Source organism: Astyanax mexicanus, chromosome 2 (genome assembly GCF_023375975.1).
Source record: "Astyanax mexicanus isolate ESR-SI-001 chromosome 2, AstMex3_surface, whole genome shotgun sequence".
NCBI classification, from domain to species: domain Eukaryota; kingdom Metazoa; phylum Chordata; class Actinopteri; order Characiformes; family Acestrorhamphidae; genus Astyanax; species Astyanax mexicanus.
Window position 1 is genome coordinate 55,449,046 of NC_064409.1, and position 20,284 is coordinate 55,469,329.

At 37.9% G+C, this 20,284-nt stretch overlaps 3 protein-coding genes across 4 annotated transcripts; 1 reads left to right on the top strand and 2 right to left on the bottom strand.

Moving 5' to 3' along the window:
* The first annotated feature begins 1,033 nt into the window (after positions 1 to 1,033).
* parp16 (poly (ADP-ribose) polymerase family, member 16) lies at positions 1,034 to 7,161 on the top strand. The gene is made up of 7 exons (XM_007246536.4): positions 1,034 to 1,201; positions 2,431 to 2,633; positions 3,754 to 3,891; positions 4,056 to 4,262; positions 4,549 to 4,720; positions 4,874 to 5,018; positions 5,901 to 7,161. The coding sequence occupies exons 2-7, from the start codon at positions 2,445 to 2,447 to the stop codon at positions 6,034 to 6,036; spliced, it is 987 nt and encodes a 328-aa protein (XP_007246598.2). The 5' UTR covers positions 1,034 to 1,201; positions 2,431 to 2,444; the 3' UTR covers positions 6,037 to 7,161.
* A 2,225-nt stretch (positions 7,162 to 9,386) lies between these two features.
* si:ch73-330k17.3 (IGFBP domain-containing protein) lies at positions 9,387 to 11,982 on the bottom strand. Its single transcript, XM_022671891.2, has 4 exons — positions 11,558 to 11,982; positions 10,419 to 10,506; positions 9,700 to 9,895; positions 9,387 to 9,612 (listed from the first exon to the last, which is right to left on the bottom strand). The coding sequence occupies exons 1-4, from the start codon at positions 11,907 to 11,909 to the stop codon at positions 9,553 to 9,555; spliced, it is 696 nt and encodes a 231-aa protein (XP_022527612.2). The 5' UTR covers positions 11,910 to 11,982; the 3' UTR covers positions 9,387 to 9,552.
* A 3,742-nt stretch (positions 11,983 to 15,724) lies between these two features.
* Positions 15,725 to 20,074, bottom strand: eif3ja (eukaryotic translation initiation factor 3, subunit Ja). 2 transcript variants are annotated; one of them, XM_007246535.4, is made up of 8 exons: positions 19,985 to 20,074; positions 19,763 to 19,851; positions 19,099 to 19,153; positions 18,917 to 19,008; positions 17,929 to 18,046; positions 17,674 to 17,838; positions 17,486 to 17,559; positions 15,725 to 16,989 (listed from the first exon to the last, which is right to left on the bottom strand). In XM_007246535.4, exons 1-8 carry the CDS (start codon positions 20,004 to 20,006, stop codon positions 16,858 to 16,860), a joined length of 747 nt encoding a protein of 248 aa, XP_007246597.3. In that variant the 5' UTR covers positions 20,007 to 20,074; the 3' UTR covers positions 15,725 to 16,857. The 2 variants fall into 2 exon arrangements, with proteins under 2 accessions (XP_007246597.3, XP_007246596.3); XM_007246534.3 differs by having other exon boundaries at positions 15,725 to 16,992.
* Positions 20,075 to 20,284: the final 210 nt, after the last annotated feature.

Sequence of the window (20,284 nt, forward strand, 5' to 3'; positions counted from 1 at the left end):
GTATTTGCATAACTATATTATTTTAGATAAATTAAAATGCACAGTTGGACACAGTAGGGATTATATTAGTGTATTAAAGTTTGGATACCCTTATAGTTTGAATTCCTGAACTGAACCCAAAATATTTTATTGTCTTTAAGGCCATCTTGAACCAATATTACTGGTCCTCATTTTTAAATACATTATGAACTGAGGAAATTCAAAAAGCTACTTGAAAAACAAATATATATATGTTCTTTTAGGGTTCTCCCGCATTGTGGGCTTTGGTTATGTAAATATTCAGATTGTTAGTCAGCTGCTTAGAGGAGCTCAGCACTGCTAATTGTTGGGACAATGTTTAAAGAGTCAGTGTCTGTGTCTGAAATGTAAGAAATTCTGCTTACATACCCTTACATAGCACACAATCACATATAAAATCAAAGTTTAGTAAGCTAGCCTTTCTAATAGCTAATGACAGCACAGCTAAACACTCATATCTATCAGAAAACTGTCAATATCTTTTCAATCTTTTCAGGATGTATTGTTGCCAAATGTGATCTGGTTACAGAGGTCTTCTTCACTACACTGCCTTCTTAAAAGGAATGGACAGCAATGAATCAAAAGATCTACTTCCAGATTTCAGACACAGATCATAATATTCATAAAGCTTTAAAAGTTACACCACCTGACCGTTCCTAATTTGAACAAACCCTTAATAGGATATGAGAGCTCCTGGATAAAGTTACTCACCACTCAGTAACAGTAACATCATTTACATCAACAGTAAAACAAATAGAGCATGATAATTCCCCCAGGTATTTTAAAACAAATTGTAAAATGTAAAATGCTAATTCAAAAGGCAGAAGGTTGAGGACATCATGTTGATTCAACGTTAAAATGTCAATGTTTGCACGACTCTTTTAACCTAAAATGTTGTTTTAAGGTTTTTTAACGTTGAAACAACAACAGACATTGTTTCAACCACATTTGAACGTTGAAGGTTTGTTGTGTGCCAGCTGGGAGTGCGCTAGTTTCATTGCTGGGGCTGTAGAATCAGATTTAGCAGTAGTACAGTATGTGTATGTAGGGGGTAGCGGGGCAGGTGCAGCTGGGCGGTCGGTCGGCTCTGCTGCTCCCACATGATAAAGTGAGCTGGACCGGCGGAACAGGACGGAACAGGACTCTGATGAGTGTAAACGCTGAGCTGCGGAACTTCAGACAGGTAAATTAATAAAGTTAGTTTTGGTGATTATGTAGCTGGATTTGGCACAGGATAGTAACATATCTGATATTCAGCTCGTGTTTTGTGTCGCTAGACTGCTAGTTTTACCATTCTGCTGTATACAGTAACTTCTGCTGCCGTCTAACCAACCGAATGGCGTTCTTTCAGTTAACGTTAGCGGCTAATGCTAGGTAAACAACTAGCTTTAGCTAGCTTACTGGCTAACAACATCGGTCAGCTGTACACAGCAGTGCTCCAGCAGATCTTCCTTTACTAGCAAGATAAAGACTGAGAGCTTATTGTGGCTAACTTTACTAATTAGTTAGCTAATAAGCTAGAGATGTAACCTAGCTAGTTAGCCTGTTAAGGCGAACTTAGCTGACAGAGCTAGGTTAGCTAGGTATACTGTTCGCTACTGTAATAAGCTTGTGTTAGCTTAGCTTAGCTTAGCTAACGTTGGCTCACTAGTTAACTAGCTAAGCTACGCTAACTTAGCCATGTTTCTAGCCTGGCATGTTTCTAGGTGCAACGATGTTAGCTAGCCTTCTCCCCAGCCTAAAAGACTCGTTAGAAAACTCCAACATTAAAAACCAGGGTTATCCCACCAAATATTGATTTCTGAACTTTTAAAACATTATGAATATGAACTTGTTTTCTTTGCATTATTTGAGGTCTGAAAGCTCTACAATCTTTTTTATTATTTCAGCCGTTTCTCATTTTCTGCAAATAAATCCTCTAAATGACAATAATTTTCATTTGGAATTTGGGAGAAATGTTGTCCGTAGTTTATAGAATAAAACAACAATGTTCATTTTACACAAACTTAAACCTATAAATAGCAAAATCTATTTTTTTCTATAACTGTATAACTAGAGGATAAACCCTTTAATAATTAGGTTGATGACTTATTTAAGTTAAAAATCAAGGAAAGAGGAGCCCAGAATTGTGAAATCCTTCTTTGCTAGTTAGCAAAATTATAGCTAGTAACCTGTAATACATAAGGTGTAAGGTAAAAATCATGATGTGCTCAAATAGGACTTGAGAACTAGAATGCCCAAACGTTTGCACTGTGCCACTTTTGCTTGTGATTAAATTGAAAATGAGTGCTCTCACATTACATTCTGACCTTACTGGAAATGCCAGTTCTGATATTGTTGTTTATGCTATGAACTTAACTTTTCAGCACTTATATTACACACATCTTTATCATTATCATCTGTCTATTTAAGTTCTAGCGTTGGGAATGCAGCCGCCTCTACCACCAGCCAGCGTCAGAGAGCTGGTCCGCTCCTGTCTCCATCTTGACCCTGTGGCTGCAGATTTGCGCTGCAGCCTTTTCGTGGCTGCTGTGCAGAGCTACAAACATGACTCTGTTCTGAGACCATTCCCAAATCGATATCTGAGAGGAGACATTAAGGATTTTGATGAGCTGGTAAGATGTACACTGTTAATCTTGCATGGAATGCTTTTGATTTATCATTTAATACTGGTGTAAGTCATGTAGAAACACTGATTTTGAAGGGGGAGTTCACTTGGTTCTCATCTGACCCTACATGAAGTAAACATTTTTTTTTTTAACTATTTTTCTCTCTGTAAATTGTGCATATATAAAAGCTAAAAAAACCCTACTTTTGCAAGTTCCTATCTAATATGGTTTATTCTCTTTTTTATGGTCTATAGTTTGTGGTGTTGTGAGTGGAACAAGCAGAAAACTTAGCCATACAGCAAAAGTTGGTTAGCTCATGGGCAGCAGGAGGAAATATTGCAATATCCATTAAGAGCACTTATTGGTGCTTAAATATGGAGATTATTTGCACAGGATGGCTAGAGGCTATGCAGCACCCTAAATATGGTATGCATACTGAAGTAATACATATATATATATATATATATATATATATATATATATATATATATATATATATATATATATATATATATATATATATAAAACGAATAAAAATAAAAATGTCCACATGGATTACTTTGTAGCAGTGGACTACCAGGGGCCCATCTGAAACCAGGAATTGTATCTTTTGTTTTCTCAGTTTTCTCATGGACTGGAGCAATGCAGGGGCAGATTTATAATCTTTGGAGGTAGGTAGTAACATAGTAACATAAATAAACAGAAATTTGATCGTGGTTTGTTATTTCTGGTATGGCTGAAAAGTTCCTCAAACTTTTAATCTTGAATTCTGTTTTTGTTCTACTGGTATAGATTACTGGATTGGCTCAGTGTGGCTCTAATTATATGGCTGTAAAAAGTATAGAATTTCTTTTATTACTTTTAGCCAATTACTTAAGCAGTTCAAAAATATTCAGTAAATATTTAGACAGGATCAAATGTGAAAAGGTGGACTCCCCCTTTAAATTTTGCTGTCAGAATGCATGAACTAAAAGTTTCTTAAAAGAAGGTAGTGGTCCTGCAGCATGAGTTGCTATCTCTAAAATTGTCGTATAACAACATGTGAACCAAATATCCAGCAAAAACAAACTAAACCATCTTTAATTATGCATGATACATGGCTTTTGTCCTTTGTTTCTTCTAACAGCAAAAAGATGTGAGCTCCCTGCCAAGTGTAAGGGACCTGGTCCACCTAGGATCTGGAGAGGGAGACCATCATCTGGCTCTAGTGCATTGGGCACTGTCCTCCAAAAGTTTTTCTGTGAAAACCATCCAAAAAGATGAGGTACAGCTGGAGTGTGAATATTATGTATATGGATTTGATATAGATTTTGCCTGAAATTGTTGAGAAATAGTGCTATTGTTTTACAGTGTTTTAAATAATTAAATTTATCTTTGTACCATTTTCCTTTTTCCCCCCTCACATTTTCCTAAATCTCATGTGTTTAGTGGGCTAGACTTAGCCAGCTGACACAAAACACAGAGATCTCCTCTCCTGTGCCAGACTTTCTTTTTGAGTTAGAGTACTGTGAACAGATGAACTCCAAATTTGAGAAGATAAGGGCTGGACGGGAAGTTATCTATGCATTCCACGGTAGCAGACTGGAGAACTTTCATTCCATTTTACACAATGGTTTACACTGCCATCTGAATAAGGTAAGTGCCTTTTTTTCTTCCACTGACCTGAGGACAATGTAAAGCTCTCTGGCATTGGTGGTAGACCTGTTTCTTATCAATATGTGTTAAGATAATATGTGTGAAGACTGTGATTACAACCCCTATTATCTTGCTGTTGGAGCCATAACTCTTTGTAATCTCCGTATTTTATTTCTTTAGCCTTGCTTGCCGAGTTTATTTAACGATATTTGATTTTTTACAACACACGTGCAGCTTAATTGTTGGATTAATTAGTAAAGTAATATTCTCTTCTTTTTCTTTCCAGACATCACTCTTTGGGGAAGGCACATATCTCACCAGTGACCTTAGCATGGCTCTTCTTTATAGTCCTCATGGAAATGGATGGCGTGAGAGTGTCCTTGGGCCGTTGTTAAGCTGCATTGCCCTGTGTGAGATCATTGATCACCCAGATGTTAAGTGTCAGGTGAAAAAGAAAGGTAGTGTACCTTACTTTAGAAATAAAATTTGTCCACAAATATTATAACCTGACGTGAACAAATTGAGGCAGCCTTCATAACCTTCATAACCAAACTTTGACACTTATTGTTATTAATAAAGCTCTTGCTGTTATTCTTGTAAAAACATTGTAGACTCTGAGAGCCTCGACCGCCAGCGTTTGAGAGCAAGAAACAGCGAGGGAGGCGACGTGCCTGAGAAATACTTTGTGGTCACCAATAATGAACTGCTGAGAGTGAAGTATTTGCTGGTGTACTCACAGAAACGTTACAGAACCAGGTGAGACAAAATTAATTTATGCTGAATGGACGGGGTTGTTTAATTCACAAAAAAGCACAACTTACCGACCCTATCATTTATATAATTTAGCACTTAGGATATATGTTTACAGTGTTTCTGTGTGACAGTGTATGTGTAGTGCAGTGAAAACCTTTTTGCTCCTTCTCAATTTCTTCTGTTTTTTGTGAACTCACCATGTTTAAATGTGTCAGATCCTATGGGACCTTTTATAGCCATGTTCAATCGTAAACAGAACCTGTCTAGCACTGTGAAGCAGGCTTTTGAAGGTCTCAAAAAGCATCACAGGACACCCCTTTTATGAAGAGGTTCAAACACAGATGCAAAACAAGGATGCAAAAAAAGGCAATTGCTACTGCTTTGGCTCTCCAGTGAAATACAGTGAGAGCCGTTATTCACAAATTAAAAAACTGAAACAGTGGTAAACCTTCCTAGATGTAGGTGACAAGACAAAATATTGCTAAAAGTGCGAAAGACATATAAGACAGAAACTTAGCAAAAATTGCATCTATAGGAAAGTTGCAAACACAATAGTGTGTCTCATCTGTTACTTTTGAAAGAAAAAGGTCTTGTTATATTTGATTTGACATAAACATGGTGGTGATTAGGGCTGCATGATATATCCTTTAAGCATCGCCATCACAATGTGCGCATGCGTGACAGTCACATCACAGGACGTGCAAACACGAGGTAAATGCATGGCCTCAGCATGTGTCCAGCCACGTGGATGGAGGCCATGCTTTTTCCTCCTGTTTCTCCTGCACCCTAATTACAATAGGATGGTGACTATTTTACCAGATAAAGTGTGCAGCATAAATATATAGTAATTACTGACTTCTCTTTTTTTTTTTTTTTCCCTTTCAGGCAAACTCAACGAACGTCATGGCTGGTCAGACACCATTTTGCCATTATGATGGGTCTTTATCTTCTGCTTCTCATATTCATTGGTGCCTTCAACTCTACTAGTTTCCAGTCATTTTGGCATAGAATGTTCCGGTGATCCAAACTACTTGCATCACAATTGCCTCCTTTCCAAAGTGCCTTTTTCCTGTGGTTCAAACACCAACAAAAGACAGTTCTCAGGAATCTCTGAACATTTTATTCCATCCTCTGGTGTGTACTAGTTACACTGCAGGCACCAGTCATTTCATTATTGATAGACAGTAGCTTTTAATACTGGGCAATTTATGCATTTGTTTTTAAATGATGTAACATCTAATTCTTTCTGACAACTTTTATCAATGTAGGAATGAAAGCCTAGCTGCTTATGCTGTGGGCTTAGTAACACTGTGACATGTAGCGCATGAAAAGTCAGATGTTTGTTTTTTCTAGTGTTTTCTACTTGTGTAGAACTGTGGGATCATTTATTGTAACTGTACAACCAAACTATGAGGGATAAACTGTTGCCCTGTCTGCCTTTTTAGTGGCAATAATGTACTTGGTTTTGGTCTTAGACATTGTCAAAACCAATTGCTGCTTATTCTATTGAATCTTAGGATAATGTAAATGGGTCACCGCTATCACTTTACTGTTTATAGGGTGGACAATCATCTAGAACTTGTTTATTTTGAATGGAGCCCTTATGTTGGAGCTGTAAGAATCCATAATTTTCTTTAAATATCTCATGAAAACATTGTGCAAGTGTAGTGATTTGCACTGTTTGTGTTCAGGAACTTTTATGACTCTGGAGCAGACCTTTTTGGCCAGTTTAGTAAGTAACTAGCAAGTCCAGATGTATTGATGCAAATTATGTTTTATTAATGTTATGTTTTATGGAGCCATAGTACTTAAATGCAATGAAATAACAGTTAAATATATTGCTAAGTTTAAATATATAAAAAAAAATAACATCCTAAAACTAGAATGGTGGGACAAATGTCAGGCATGCTGAGTTCAGTTAATGACATGCTGTGAAGAATAACAAAACTTTTTAACAATGTTATTTCGTAAATATATCACGTACTTAAGTACATATAAAATCATTCTCAATTACATTTTCTTTTATTTTAATTTTAAAAGTATGCATTGTGTTCATGATTATGGACCTGTTGTCATTCTGTGAATAGGCCTATAAACTAGTTTACACTTGAATCAGTTGAATCAATAAACACATATCCTTCACACATTTCAGCCGCATGTGTCCTAATGTTCATGTGCACAACAAATATTACTGTCTTAGCTTTTCTTCAGATTTATGGGACCAAATTTAGTCTTGGATCTATTGTTATCTAGAACAGCGGCAGTATATGAAGGTGATAGTAGCTGATAAAAGTGTAAAGAAAGCTTTGATGTTGGATAAGGCAGCCTCATTCATACACCTAAATTGATTTGTATTGTTACTGTGTTATGCTAGTGTATGATGTTTTTATAACAAAAAAACTTTTATAGCAAATCCAGAAACGTTCGAAAATCTATTTGAAACAAACTGGTTACCAGAGCTTACTTATACATCGGAATATGTTTCATACATAAGTTTTATGAAGAATGGACCAATCGAAATGCCCTAACTTAATGTAAAACCTTATTTATATTGACATCCATCAGAAGTTAATTTTTTTCCCTTCTTGTGTAAAGTTGCTATTTTCAAGGTGCCTGACAGCATTGAAATATTTATTGCACACTATTATTGACCTGCAACACTCCTGAGAAAACCTAGGAAAATCTGTTTGCCAACACAAGAAGTAGCCCAATTTTTTACACCTTGTAAACCCATAAAAAGTCTGAGGAGTACATATTTATCAGAATTAGCCATTTCCTCTCTTCATGATTCGTAGTATAAACCAGACATCAAAAGCAAGGGGAACAGACTGTGCTATTGTAAGTTTATGCTGTTTTTTGGCTCGTGGATGAATGTCTTATTGCAGGTCCATAAACCCTCTGTTATTCAGTAACAAAGCGCTCTGTGTAAGAGAACGTCTCCGGTGGGAGCCTCTTTCTTTCAGGGGTCAGTGTGTGGAGCCTACTATCTGACCTTATCAGTCCCTCCAAGAACTGAAGCACAGACAAGAAGGACAGGGAGAGTTTTGTCACAAGATCAAAGAAAGGCGGAGTAGAGCGTAGTTAAATAACACAATATCAAACCAGGTGAATGTGAGCTGTGATGGAATTCTTTGTATAGAAAATAAAATTATTTACTTTTTCCTAATCAACAATGTTCTGAACATTAGATATATTAATTCTAAAACTTTCAGTGAAAACAAATAATAAATGCACTTTATTTGGACCATTTTGTCTGATGGCCAAAAAAAAAAAATGCAGTGCTTACAAACATAACATGTTAAAGCCTACTATTTTTACACACTGGCTGCACTATTCAAAACATATTACTAGATTACTATATGTAATTTTACCATTAGATCCAAATCTGTCTTTAAATCCTTTTGTTAAATGTCAGGCTTATTGTTTCCGGAGTTCAACTATTCCGGGGTAATTTCTATCTATTCTCAGATTTTCCAGGTTTTTCTATGAGTGGAAAAAAGTATCTGAATTTCCAGCTTTCAAGCTTTTCCAGGATACAAGCAAACCCTATACATTCTAGCCTTTGTACATGATTAACATCTAGAAAACATCCACACAGTTAGTATATGGCTTTTGACATTGCCAAAAAAGGTTATAATGTAATTAATTTATACATAAGCAAAATATAAATAAGGATTTCTTCTTCAATGTAGAAACCATTTTATTCGGAAATAATTTTCTTACAGCTGTGCAATTCAACGGTCACAAAAAAAGTGAATTCACATTATTTATTTGTACTTTTTGACATTTAAGAAATGCTGAACTGATTAATAGAAATGGTCTAATGGAATCTTTTCTTGCCGTTAAAATTTCATAGTTTTTTACCTCTGTATATTTGCCCATATGGAGAAATTACATTGTTGCATCACAGCCGCGCTTATATTTAAATGAATTATACATAAATGAATTGCAAGCATTAAAATACTTAAAACACTAAGTAGTTATTAAAATATCATGTACTATTCTGTAGATTTATTGGGTGTGAGGCTTTTATCTCCCTGCTGGATAGAACTTGTAATTCTGAAGTAAATGAGAAATAGTGATATATTTTATTACAAAGCACTTGTTGGTTATCCAGATGTTAACATTAAAAAGTTGAGACAACATGATAAAACAATGAAACAGACCTTTGGATGAAATTATGCTCTGTCTGCTGGTGGTAATCTGATAAACAGATTTATTAATCTTAAAGTATTTTTATGTTGTTTTAGTTTGTCAGTAACATACAGTAGATGAGAAAATAAAATATGGCTTGGAATTAGTGCTATCCATTAAGTGCTGCTTTGTTTTTTATTATTATTATTTTATAAATGAAAATCAGAGCAGAAGCCATTTATGTACAAATCCATTTAATTCAAAATTTTATTTCAACTGTACATATTACCATTTTAATATTACAAGTATCAATATGGTACAAACATTCATATATCAAAAATAGCTGCTTTAATGTGCTACATGTTGTGCTTGGATCCTTTGGAGTGGTTCTTTCACAGACACATCAGTTTGCTGCATTTGGACAGACAGGGGCCAAACACACAAAGTACCCCTCACTGTTGCTCTGTTGGGAAAATGAGCACAATTAACACTGAAACAAATTATTTAATACCTTTTACAATCTTCTAGTTTTGGTTTAAGCTCGGTTTACCTGTAGGTTTTGGTGGCAGACTGTAGCTTTCTGTGGCTCCAGGTGGCCGTGCACACACCTCCCAAAGCGATGGAGGCAGACGTGGTCTGTAGGAGAGCAGGCCTGAGGACACGCCGGACGCTTCAGAACCAAACAGCTGGAACAGGTGGTGTGCTGACAGAACCCTCCACACTCACGCTTCTCCATAGCCACTGACCTGCAAAGACAAACACCCAACGAGTCAAAATGAGACAAACCTGTTGGGTTTGATTTGGATACAATGCCAACACTACAGTAGTATTTGTGTCACAAGACATTGGCATGCCAAAATCATGAGATGTGAGACTATTATTGTGTCCCATGACTTCTGTCATGCCCCATGAAAGCTTAAGACCTCTCTGCTCTCTGTTTTGTCTGTTTGCACAGACAATTAGCCAGATGATGGTGTTGTGCTGAATTCAGCACCCCGGCCAGTAAAAGCACCCAGAGCATATTATCTTTGCTTTTTTCAAGAAGATAGTGAGTACACGCTCCCAAAATGAGCTGCTTTTCATGGCGGGGTGCAGATTTCAGCACTACTATGTGCTGAGAAGATGTGCCTGCACGCTCCAGAGAGGGGACAACACCGGCACTCACAATCATTACGTTAACTCATGTAACTGTAATATTTAAAAAATATAATCTTTTTCACAATTAAAAAGATGAACACAACAGAAATGGTCTATTTCCCTATGAATTACCTGGCTGAGCATATTTCATTGGGGTGCACCTGACAGAATTCCCATGTACAGTCTGGACGGCAAGTATCTTTTTCCAGGACTTCGAGTACTATATGAAAAACAAAGAACAACTCATTAATCAATGTATAAATACATATATACATATACAATCTAAAATTTGTGACACAGACTTTAGCTGATGTAGTTGATGGAATGACATGTTGTGCATTCTGAGGTGCTTTTCCGCTCACCATAATTGTTCACAGTGGTTATTCGAGTTACTGTAGCATTTCTGTCAGCTCTAACCAGTGGGGCTATTCTTTGTAGATGTCCTGCCTCTTTAAACATGACTGATTGTGCTCTTTAAAATGTCAGAATTCTTTAAGTAGCAATGCTACTGATGATATACTCAGAAAAAAACCCTGATATTTTGTCAATCATTATTATTATAGATTTATAGCCTATACTTAAAGATAAGTACACACTAAGTTGGCATTTGGATAGTGCTGTCTAGTATCAGCACTCATTGACCATCGTATTAGATGCGCCTGTAGCTAAAATGCACTTTGTAGGATTACAGTGTTGCACTGTAAAAAAAATTGTAGACAGGCCTATTTAAAATGCTAAAGTAACTGATTACAGATTTTTTTTTTTTGGCAATTAACTTAACTAGCTTTATGGTGGCCCTACAGTCTATCTTCCTGCTCATCAAATCTGAAGATTGTTAAAAGCCACTCATTCTGGGGATGTTCTGTTAAATGGTATTAAACTGCAAACAAATCTAATAATCTAATCTAATAAATCTAACAAAATCTTTTAGCAATCAGTGTGAGTTCACATGTTTCTGAGGCTCAACTTAGAAATATGAATATTTGATTAAACGAGATGCTGAATAAAAACCAATGTGAGTTAAAAAAACATTTAAACAAACTTAAAAGAAATTAAGTAAACTTCTGTAATCATTCTAATCATCAGTCTATGATTTTATGTTGGAAGGATTACATTATTACAATGCACCTGTAGCCCACATAATTGATCAGTGCCCTTTTTTTGTTCACAGTTGTTATTTACCGACAATGTGCACCTGTTAAAAATGATGACTATATCTAAGGTAGGTAGGTACTAAACAGTTTTCTCATTCTGAAGTGCAGATTTGCTACCTGACTTGCAGATGCCTTTGTGCTGTTCCTCTGGCTTGCTGTCGCTGGGGTCCTGGGGGTACACACACACCAGTCCTTCATCACATTTGCCCAGGTAATCCCACGTTCCTCCACAGCTCTCCCCAGCTTGCTTGGCGCACGTTGGGCAGCAGCCGCACACACCTGTGGTGACACCTCCTTTACACTGGAGCTTCAGTGATCTGCGAGGTGAGCAGTGGATGCGTTCACAGGGTGGACAGTGTAGGGCTTGGAGACCCTGCTGAGGTACGGGGCTATTGCTCTCCAGACTGGCCATCTCCACCCTCACTGCTGCCCACACCAGCACAGAAATCCACAACACACACAAACCCATCCTAAGCCTGATGTCTCATGAGGTGGCCTCAACCTCATACCTGCTTTTATATAAAGCTCCCCACATCTTGGAAAATAACACTTGCTTGCTTGCGAAACATCCACCCCCCCCCCCCCCCCCCCCCAGCAGCCAATGGATGATGGAGTATTACAGTAAGCTCTTACTGTTAATTATCCCCCAAGGCTTATCTTTACGATCTCTCTGCTTTTTTGTTCTTGAAAACCAATTCTTCCTTTTGAGCGCTTTTAGATAAGTTGGATCGAAGAGAAAAGACTGGACCCTTTGTCATGTCAAGTCACATGACCAATGGAGAGGGGGCAATTCAGGGAATGATCAAGATTATCACCCTCCTTTAACAAGGCGAAGATTAGGACATTGGCAGGTTATCTGAGCAGCGTGCGCAAGTGTGGCTTTTCGTAAGTCGGCATGGTGGGTAATAAAACACCTTTCTCTTACAACAGACACTCAGATGTCTTGAAGGTCAACACCTTGACCAGTAATGAGTTTCTCTCGGACACACTGCATGTTGCAAATCGTGATCAAAAATGCTACTTCAGACACACTGTTAAAAAAAAAAAAATTAAGTTCAAGGATATCAAGAGAGAAAACAAGAAGACAACCGCCAAAAATGAATGATTTTGCAGGCAGTGGCCACATCCAAATACTTCTATATTTATTTCCTGTCCTACTCCTATAATATTTCCTATTCATCCTGATTCTTTTCTAGTTCTCTCTCATTTTAGTGTTCTTGTCAATACTGGTAGTATGATGCAATAGCTGCAGTCCTCTCATGTTGAACATGTAGTCAAGCTCCTCCAGAAGGCACATCCATACATGCTGTTGCAAGAAGGTCCACTGTGTCTCCCAGCACAGCATCAAGCAGATGAAGGAACAGGATATAGGACATTACATGAGGAGATCAGGACAGGGTGTAGAAGAGTAACAATTCAGCAGCAGGACTAGAATCTGCTCCTTTGTGAAAGGGTAACAACAGATGGAGAGATAGCTAGATACTTTATTGATCCCACAGGGAAACTCTGGAGATCCAGCAGAAGGAATACATAGTACACAAAAGTTACAAAAGAAGGATAAGATATATGATATATATATATATACACTGCTCAAAAAAATAAAGGGAACACTCAAATAACACATCCTAGATCTGAATGAATGAAATATTCTCATTGAATACTTTGTTCTGTACAAAGTTGAATGTGCTGACAACAAAATCACACAAAAATCATCAATGGAAATCAAATTTATTAACCAATGGAGGCCTGGATTTGGAGCCACACACAAAATTAAAGTGAAAAAACACACTACAGGCTGATCCAACTTTAATGTAATGTCCTTAAAACAAGTCAAAATGAGGCTCAGTATTGTGTGTGGCCTACACGTGCCTGTATGACCTCCCTACAATGCCTGGGCATGCTCCTGATGAGGTGGCGGATGGTCTCCTGAGGGATCTCCTCCCAGACCTGGACTAAAGCATCCGCCAACTCCTGGACAGTCTGTGGTGCAACGTGATGTTGGTGGATGGAGCGAGACATGATGTCCCAGATGTGCTCAATCGGATTCAGGTCTGGGGAACGGGCGGGCCAGTCCATAGCTTCAATGCCTTCATCTTGCAGGAACTGCTGACACACTCCAGCCACATGAGGTCTAGCATTGTCCTGCATTAGGAGGAACCCAGGGCCAACCGCACCAGCATATGGTCTCACAAGGGGTCTGAGGATCTCATCTCGGTACCTAATGGCAGTCAGGCTACCTCTGGTGAGCACATGGAGGGCTGTGCGGCCCTCCAAAGAAATGCCACCCCAAACCATTACTGACCCACTGCCAAACCGGTCATGCTGAAGGATTTTGCAGGCAGCAGACCGCTCTCCACGGCGTCTCCAGACTCTGTCACGTCTGTCATGTGCTCAGTGTGAACCTGCTTTCATCTGTGAAGAGCACAAGGCGCCAGTGGCAAATTTGCCAATCCTGGTGTTCTCTGGCAAATGCCAAGCGTCCTGCACGGTGTTGGGCTGTGAGCACAACCCCCATCTGTGGACGTCGGGCCCTCATACCATCCTCATGGAGTCGGTTTCTAACCGTTTGTGCAGACACATGCACATTTGTGGCCTGCTGGAGGTCATTTTGCAGGGCTCTGGCAGTGCTCCTCCTGTTCCTTCTTGCACAAAGGCGGAGGTAGCGGTCCTGCTGCTGGGTTGTTGCCCTCCTACGGCCTCCTCCACGTCTCCTGGTGTACTGGCCTGTCCCCTGGTAGCGCCTCCAGCCTCTGGACACTACGCTGACAGACACAGCAAACCTTCTTGCCACAGCTCGCATTGATGTGCCATCCTGGATGAGCTGCACTACCTGAGTCACTTGTGTGGGTTGTAGAGTCCGTCTCATGCTACCACGAGTGTGAAAGCACCACCAACATTCAAAACTGACCAAAACATCAGCCAGACAGCATAGGTTCTGAGAAGTGGTCTGTGGTCCCCACCTGCAGAACCACTCCTTTATTGAGTGTGTCTTGCTAATTGCCAATAATTTCCACCTGTTGTCTATTCCATTTGCACAACAGCAGGTGAAATTGATTGTCAATCAGTGTTGCTTCCTAAGTGGACAGTTTAATTTCACAGAAGTTTGATTTACTTGGAGTTATATTGTGTTATTTGAGTGTTCCCTTTATTTTTTTGAGCAGTGTATATATATATATATATATATATATATATATATATATATATATATATGATACATATAATATAATATAATATAATAAACAAGTATATATAAAAGTAGAGTCTTTAGTGTGTGTAATGGAGGTAGTACAGTTGAACACAGTAAACAATGTACACCAGTTGCTGTGCATATTAAAAGGAGCACTGCCAGAGCTCTACAAAGTTACCTTCAAACGTCTATTGCTGTTGATGTTCCCAAATAACTGTCAGAATGGGACATATACTTACAGTCCAGCATCATGCAGCTTGATTGGCATTCGCCAGAATTGGCAGGTCTGACATTAGCACTCCATTCCTTCACAAATTGGAGCAGGTTTACACTGAACATACAGCTCTGGAAAGAATTAAGAGACCACTTTAGTTCCTGAATCGGTTTTTTTTTCTGATTTTGCTATTTATAGTTATATGTTTGAGCAAAATTAACATTGCTTTATTCTATAAACTACAACCAACATATCTCCCAAATAAACTTTTGTCATTTAGAGCATTTATTTACAGAAAATGAGAACTGGCTGAAATATAAAAGATGCAGATGTTTTAGGCCTCAAATAATGCAAAGGAAACAAGTTCATAATTACAAAGATTTTAGAGTTCAGAAACCAATACTTGGTGGAATAATCATCTTGTAATAATCACCTTGTTTTTAATCATCAGTTTTCCTGCATCTTGGCATGTTCTCCTCCACTAGACTTACACACTGCTTTTGGATAATTTTATGCCACTCCTGGTGCAAAAATTCAAGCAGTTAAGCTTGGTTTGATGGCTTGTGATCATCCATCCTTCTCTAGAGGTTTTCAATTTGGTACAATCAAAGAACTTCATCATTTTTAAGTGGTCTGTTTTTTTTTCAGAGCTGTATGTGAGACATGTAAGAGCCTGGTAATGCCATGGCGAAAGTTATGGTAACTTAAAAACATCATCCAGCATGACTGGTTTGGTGGTGGGTCAGTGATAGTCTGGCAATGAAGGTCCTTGAAGGGTCACACAAACCACCAAATGATAGACAATGATACCTTGAATGCTGTTGGGTACTGAGACTAAATACTCAGAGCCAATGAAAGAACAGTATGGAAGAGAAGACAAATGTTTACTTTTTGAGGACTTTTATTAAATTAGATGTTTATAAAACACTGCAGAATCCTATTATTTGCTTTGCTTACGTTAAATCTTCATAAAGCAGATCTGCTTACTTTAGAAAATGGAAACTCAAAGCACCACCTGAATACATATTAGAGACTCTTGGTCCTTTGCAAAGTACCCATACTAACATTCTTATATTCTTCCGTAACATATCATCCCCTCTGGCATGGTTATGGTCAAACGAGTAACACTGAGCAGAAAGAAAACCTGTTAAACTGCAAAGTTAACATAATGTCCATAAACTCAGATCATGACATGTCAAAGAAGTATTCTGCAAAACTAAGATGCACTTTACAGCATGAACTATTGTAACTGTGCTGCAAATTATAGCTCCTTAACTTAAGTTTGGTGATTTACATGGAATGCATTCCTTAACTGCTGTTTCTGCAGGGGGGATGCACTTTTATCAGATTCAGTACAGAACACTAAACACGTCAGGCTCAATGCGTCTAAAGAAAAGGATACACTATCACTTAGGAATAGGAAAATGAAACCGACTGTGTACACAGCTTTAACAAGCATGTGACTGCTTATAATGACAATCACTACCATTACGATTTGCCTTTATTAGCAAGAGCAGAGAGCAGCCTGATACTTGATCTTGTAACAATACAAGGGCAACCTTCTCAGAAATGCTAGTTTAAATGTAATCAAAATACATGACATATAGACATTTTATGAAATTTTGCATAGAATGTCATATTTATTTCCAAGTTGTAGCAGTTTCAAACGGTAATACTGTCGATCCTTTCATGTCGATCCAATCTCAAGTGTAGCTGCTGGTTCATTGGTTCTGTCAGTATTCATGTTAACTTGCTGGCCACAACGTTTAAACGGACATTACTCTTATTTCCCTGCATACATTGGACTGACCTACAGTCAATATAAACCAGAGAAACATACCGTCGATGAAATCTTTCCCAGCATAAACCACTTAAGCTTAGGCTAGCGTGCGTTACATGGGATGACGTTCAGTTTTCTAGCATGGCTCTGGAAGTGGGTCTGGCTGTAGGGAGAGGTCATGCTGTAAAGGTGTGTGTTTCAGCAATCAAGAAATATGATGGCTCAAGAGGCCGGGGTCACATGAAGTCCTCATAGTCTTGTACATAACCTCCATCAAACCCGCCATAGTCAGCAAGGTCATCCTTCATCTTGGCTTTTAAACCACCTGCTGGTAAAACTCCTTTCTTTTTCTTCTTTCCCTTATTCTGCTGCTAAAACAACATTCAAAAACAAACTGTAAGACAGAAGATTCATACTTTGGGAAAAATGTAATTCTAAAACCATGTTCACACCTACTCACTTAATGTGGCTAGTATCTGAGTGGTATCCTGATAACATTCAGCCACATGCCTTTACACTTGGTAGTCAAATTAGTCTCTACTTAATCAAAATAAAATCTAATTGCTGTGCAAGACAAAGTATGCATATTCACTTGTTGCTCAGGAGTTATTATTGATGTTTCAGATGTACTGGGTAAATTTCATGGTTGTTAAATATGCTATAATGTATTTTTTATAAATATTCTATTAATCAATTGCATTTTAGAACACCTCACCAAACTAATGTCATACATTTGTGCAGGTCTCCTCCATTATTGTTGAATATACCAATTCATTTGATTACTAACAGACGATACTGTCTGCAGTTATTTTTAACAGAATTTTGAAGAAAACAAATGGAGTAGTTTATTTATGTTACGCTTACCTTTTCTTGTCTTTGCTTCTCACTGAGTAACACTGTGAGTGAGTTGTTAATTTTCTTCAAGTCTTCAACCTCCACTGTAACATAAAAGAACAAATCATCAGTGAAACATAAATAATCAATTTTAGAATCAGAAACAATCTTAGTATACGACAGCGAACAAATGTATAACGCATGAAATTAATACTTACATGAAAGACACAGGTCTCTAAACAGTGACTCTAAAAAGCTGGAGTAGTGTATTGACTTCTCATATGATGTTATTTTTTCTTTCAGTAACCTTTCAAATTCTGTGAAGTCATCTTTTGAGGAAGGGCTCATGGCATCAATTCCAGTTACATTATTTGGTACAATGCCTAACAGGCAAAACACATGTTACTCACATGGCTTTAACAGATTATTAAAAAAGTTAGTCATTTTTACGCTGTTGTGATGCGATTACTCACCAAAAGCATCTTTTGCTAGTTCCAGGTCTGAATCCTCTTGAAGCTTCTTCACTCTAAGTTTTTCTGCTAATTCATCCTCCTCTGGTGTGAGTTCTGTGCTGTCATTTGATTCCTCTAACTGTCAAAAATAGCAGTGATCAACAAAATCAACACAGCCTATATTTACTTACTTAACTTATTTTAAAAAGTGAGTTTTTTTCTCAGAGTAAGAACGCGACTTTTAGGTCAAAAGTTCATCTTCTACAACCCAAGGAAGATTGTTGCATAGATATAATCCTGTGAAACTAATTATAATCAGTTGTTATTATGAGCTGTGACAATGTAATTCCTAAGGTACCCTTGCAGTTAAATAACTAATACAACCTAGCACTTTTTGAACTGTCATGTATTACACTGACTGATGAGTGATTCCTTCCTTAATTTATTTATTTTGCAGAAGCCAGAAAACCAACAGTCAGCCATCTTGTTTCCTACTGGCTCATGTTTCTAAGGTTCATCTAGATGACCTCAGCACAAAGCAGAATTAACCTGAAACCTGAAACTATGCCACATTGACAAGTGTCAAGTGAATTGCCTTTTAGTTTATTTTACACTTTTTTTGGACGGATTACAAATGTGTCAGATATTTTACAAGTATCAAAGCTTAGTAACTCGCCACAAAACTTAAATAGTACGTTTAGTAGGCAACAAGTGAAGCAAATCTATAAACTTAAGAGTTTCTGTGGTTTGTAACTTATTTGTGACAGACTTACTCATACATCAAAAGAGCATTTATCAACAAATAATTTTGTTGTTAAGTAGATTCTCAATTTCTGATATCTTCTGACATCTAACTTGGCATTCTACATCAACTACAAACATGAGTAGTTATCTAGTACTGGTAGCATTATGTGATAAGGCTCCTAACTTAGATAGAAATAGAAATTAACTAAAAGTGCTGTAAAGTGCAAGCTTAAGGGCTAAAGAAATGAATTTATTAGTTACTCACCCTCTTTCGAAGCTCCTCTTGTTTTTTCTTTTGTAAATTCTCCTTCTCCTTGATTTTATCGCTAAGTTTTTTCTTTTCTGTAGACTTTACCTCTGTGATGAAATAATAAAGCATGTCAGAAATTATGTTAAATAATAAAAGTAAAAAGAAATACAAAATTGTAACCCAAACTTTTATTGTACCTGCTTTTGCTTCTGTCACCTTTTCATCTTCCTCTTCTTCATCATCCCAGTTATCCTGGATGGGGAGAGAGTTGAGATTTGTATGCCTTAAAGAGAAACACCTGATTTAACTAAATTAATGTGGGCTTAAATGTCTGTCAGCTAAGAATAAAAAGACCTCAAACACTCAAGTCCACCTAAATGAAATGTATGACTAGGTCCAGAAAGCACACCTGTACATTTTAAGACCTGTAAATATGTTCTACTATAAGATGCAAGTGCAATTACGGCTGGGCAGAAGGATACTATTTTATAATATTGTGCACAAAGTTTTTCTATTGTTGTACACAATACACATTTTAAAAGCATATTCAGGACATTGTCAGTGCTTAAAAATTACTGACCACATTTATGTTTCACTATAAACACTGTAATTAATCATGTTTATCTTGATCTAGTGTAACACACATTGTAAACAGCGGTTAGTTATTCCTCTAGGTAAGCTGGTTAGACCGCTCGGTTAGCTGTAGCCGCGCTAACACCGCTAATCGCCCTGAACAAGCCTCAGACTCAGGGTCCGTGTTTACAGTCTGACAGTCGACGCTGAACAGAGCTGAGCTCGGGGGGAGAGGGAGCCGCTTCAGCCGCGGAATGTCTCCTCCAGACAGAAAGAGTAGTTACTAACTTTCACATCATCATCCTCATCCTCGCCTTCCCACTTGTCATGACCCGCCGCCTTCTTGATGGCCTCGTCGGGCTCGAAGCTGTCAGCATCTACAACACACAGCGCAGCGGTTAGTGACCAGGTACATCACCTTAATAACCACCTGCTCCTCTCCCGCACTGACTCAGATCCTCTCTGAGTGAGCGGAGCGAGGGCTCAGAGCGGCGTGTGTGAAATTCTCACCCCAAGAATCGCCCTCCGCCATCTTGCAAGCGCCACTGAAACTGATAAGAGTGAAACGAGAAACCAGAGGAGACAGGAGTTCTGCTCAAATTTCAAAATTAAAGCGGTTTATAACTAATCATTTAACAAATATCACCGACAGATACATTATTTATGTCAGATACACATTGGTTTATTGGTTTACGTGGTCATGTCCATTAAACCAACTTGAGGTTGACATTGCCGTTGGGGTTTGCTATTACTAGCAAATTATATGAGCACATGCTAGTAAATATTGAACATATATTAATTAATATAAGT

Coding starts and splice junctions, on each gene's coding strand:
- parp16 (XM_007246536.4), top strand. CDS start 2,445: ATGCAGCCGCCTCTACCACCAGCCAGCGTCAGAGAGCTGGTCCGCTCC. Junction 2,634..3,753: donor TTAAGGATTTTGATGAGCTG/GTAAGATGTACA, acceptor TTCTTCTAACAG/CAAAAAGATGTGAGCTCCCT. Junction 4,721..4,873: donor GTGTCAGGTGAAAAAGAAAG/GTAGTGTACCTT, acceptor AAAACATTGTAG/ACTCTGAGAGCCTCGACCGC.
- si:ch73-330k17.3 (XM_022671891.2), bottom strand. CDS start 11,909: ATGGGTTTGTGTGTGTTGTGGATTTCTGTGCTGGTGTGGGCAGCAGTG. Junction 9,896..10,418: donor AATGAAATATGCTCAGCCAG/GTAATTCATAGG, acceptor TTGTCTTTGCAG/GTCAGTGGCTATGGAGAAGC. Junction 9,613..9,699: donor TCTGCCACCAAAACCTACAG/GTAAACCGAGCT, acceptor TTTTCCCAACAG/AGCAACAGTGAGGGGTACTT.
- eif3ja (XM_007246534.3), bottom strand. CDS start 20,006: ATGGCGGAGGGCGATTCTTGGG. Junction 19,154..19,762: donor ATGAGGATGATGATGTGAAA/GTTAGTAACTAC, acceptor CTCCCCATCCAG/GATAACTGGGATGATGAAGA. Junction 16,993..17,485: donor AGAAGCAAAGACAAGAAAAG/GTAAGCGTAACA, acceptor ATGTTGTTTTAG/CAGCAGAATAAGGGAAAGAA.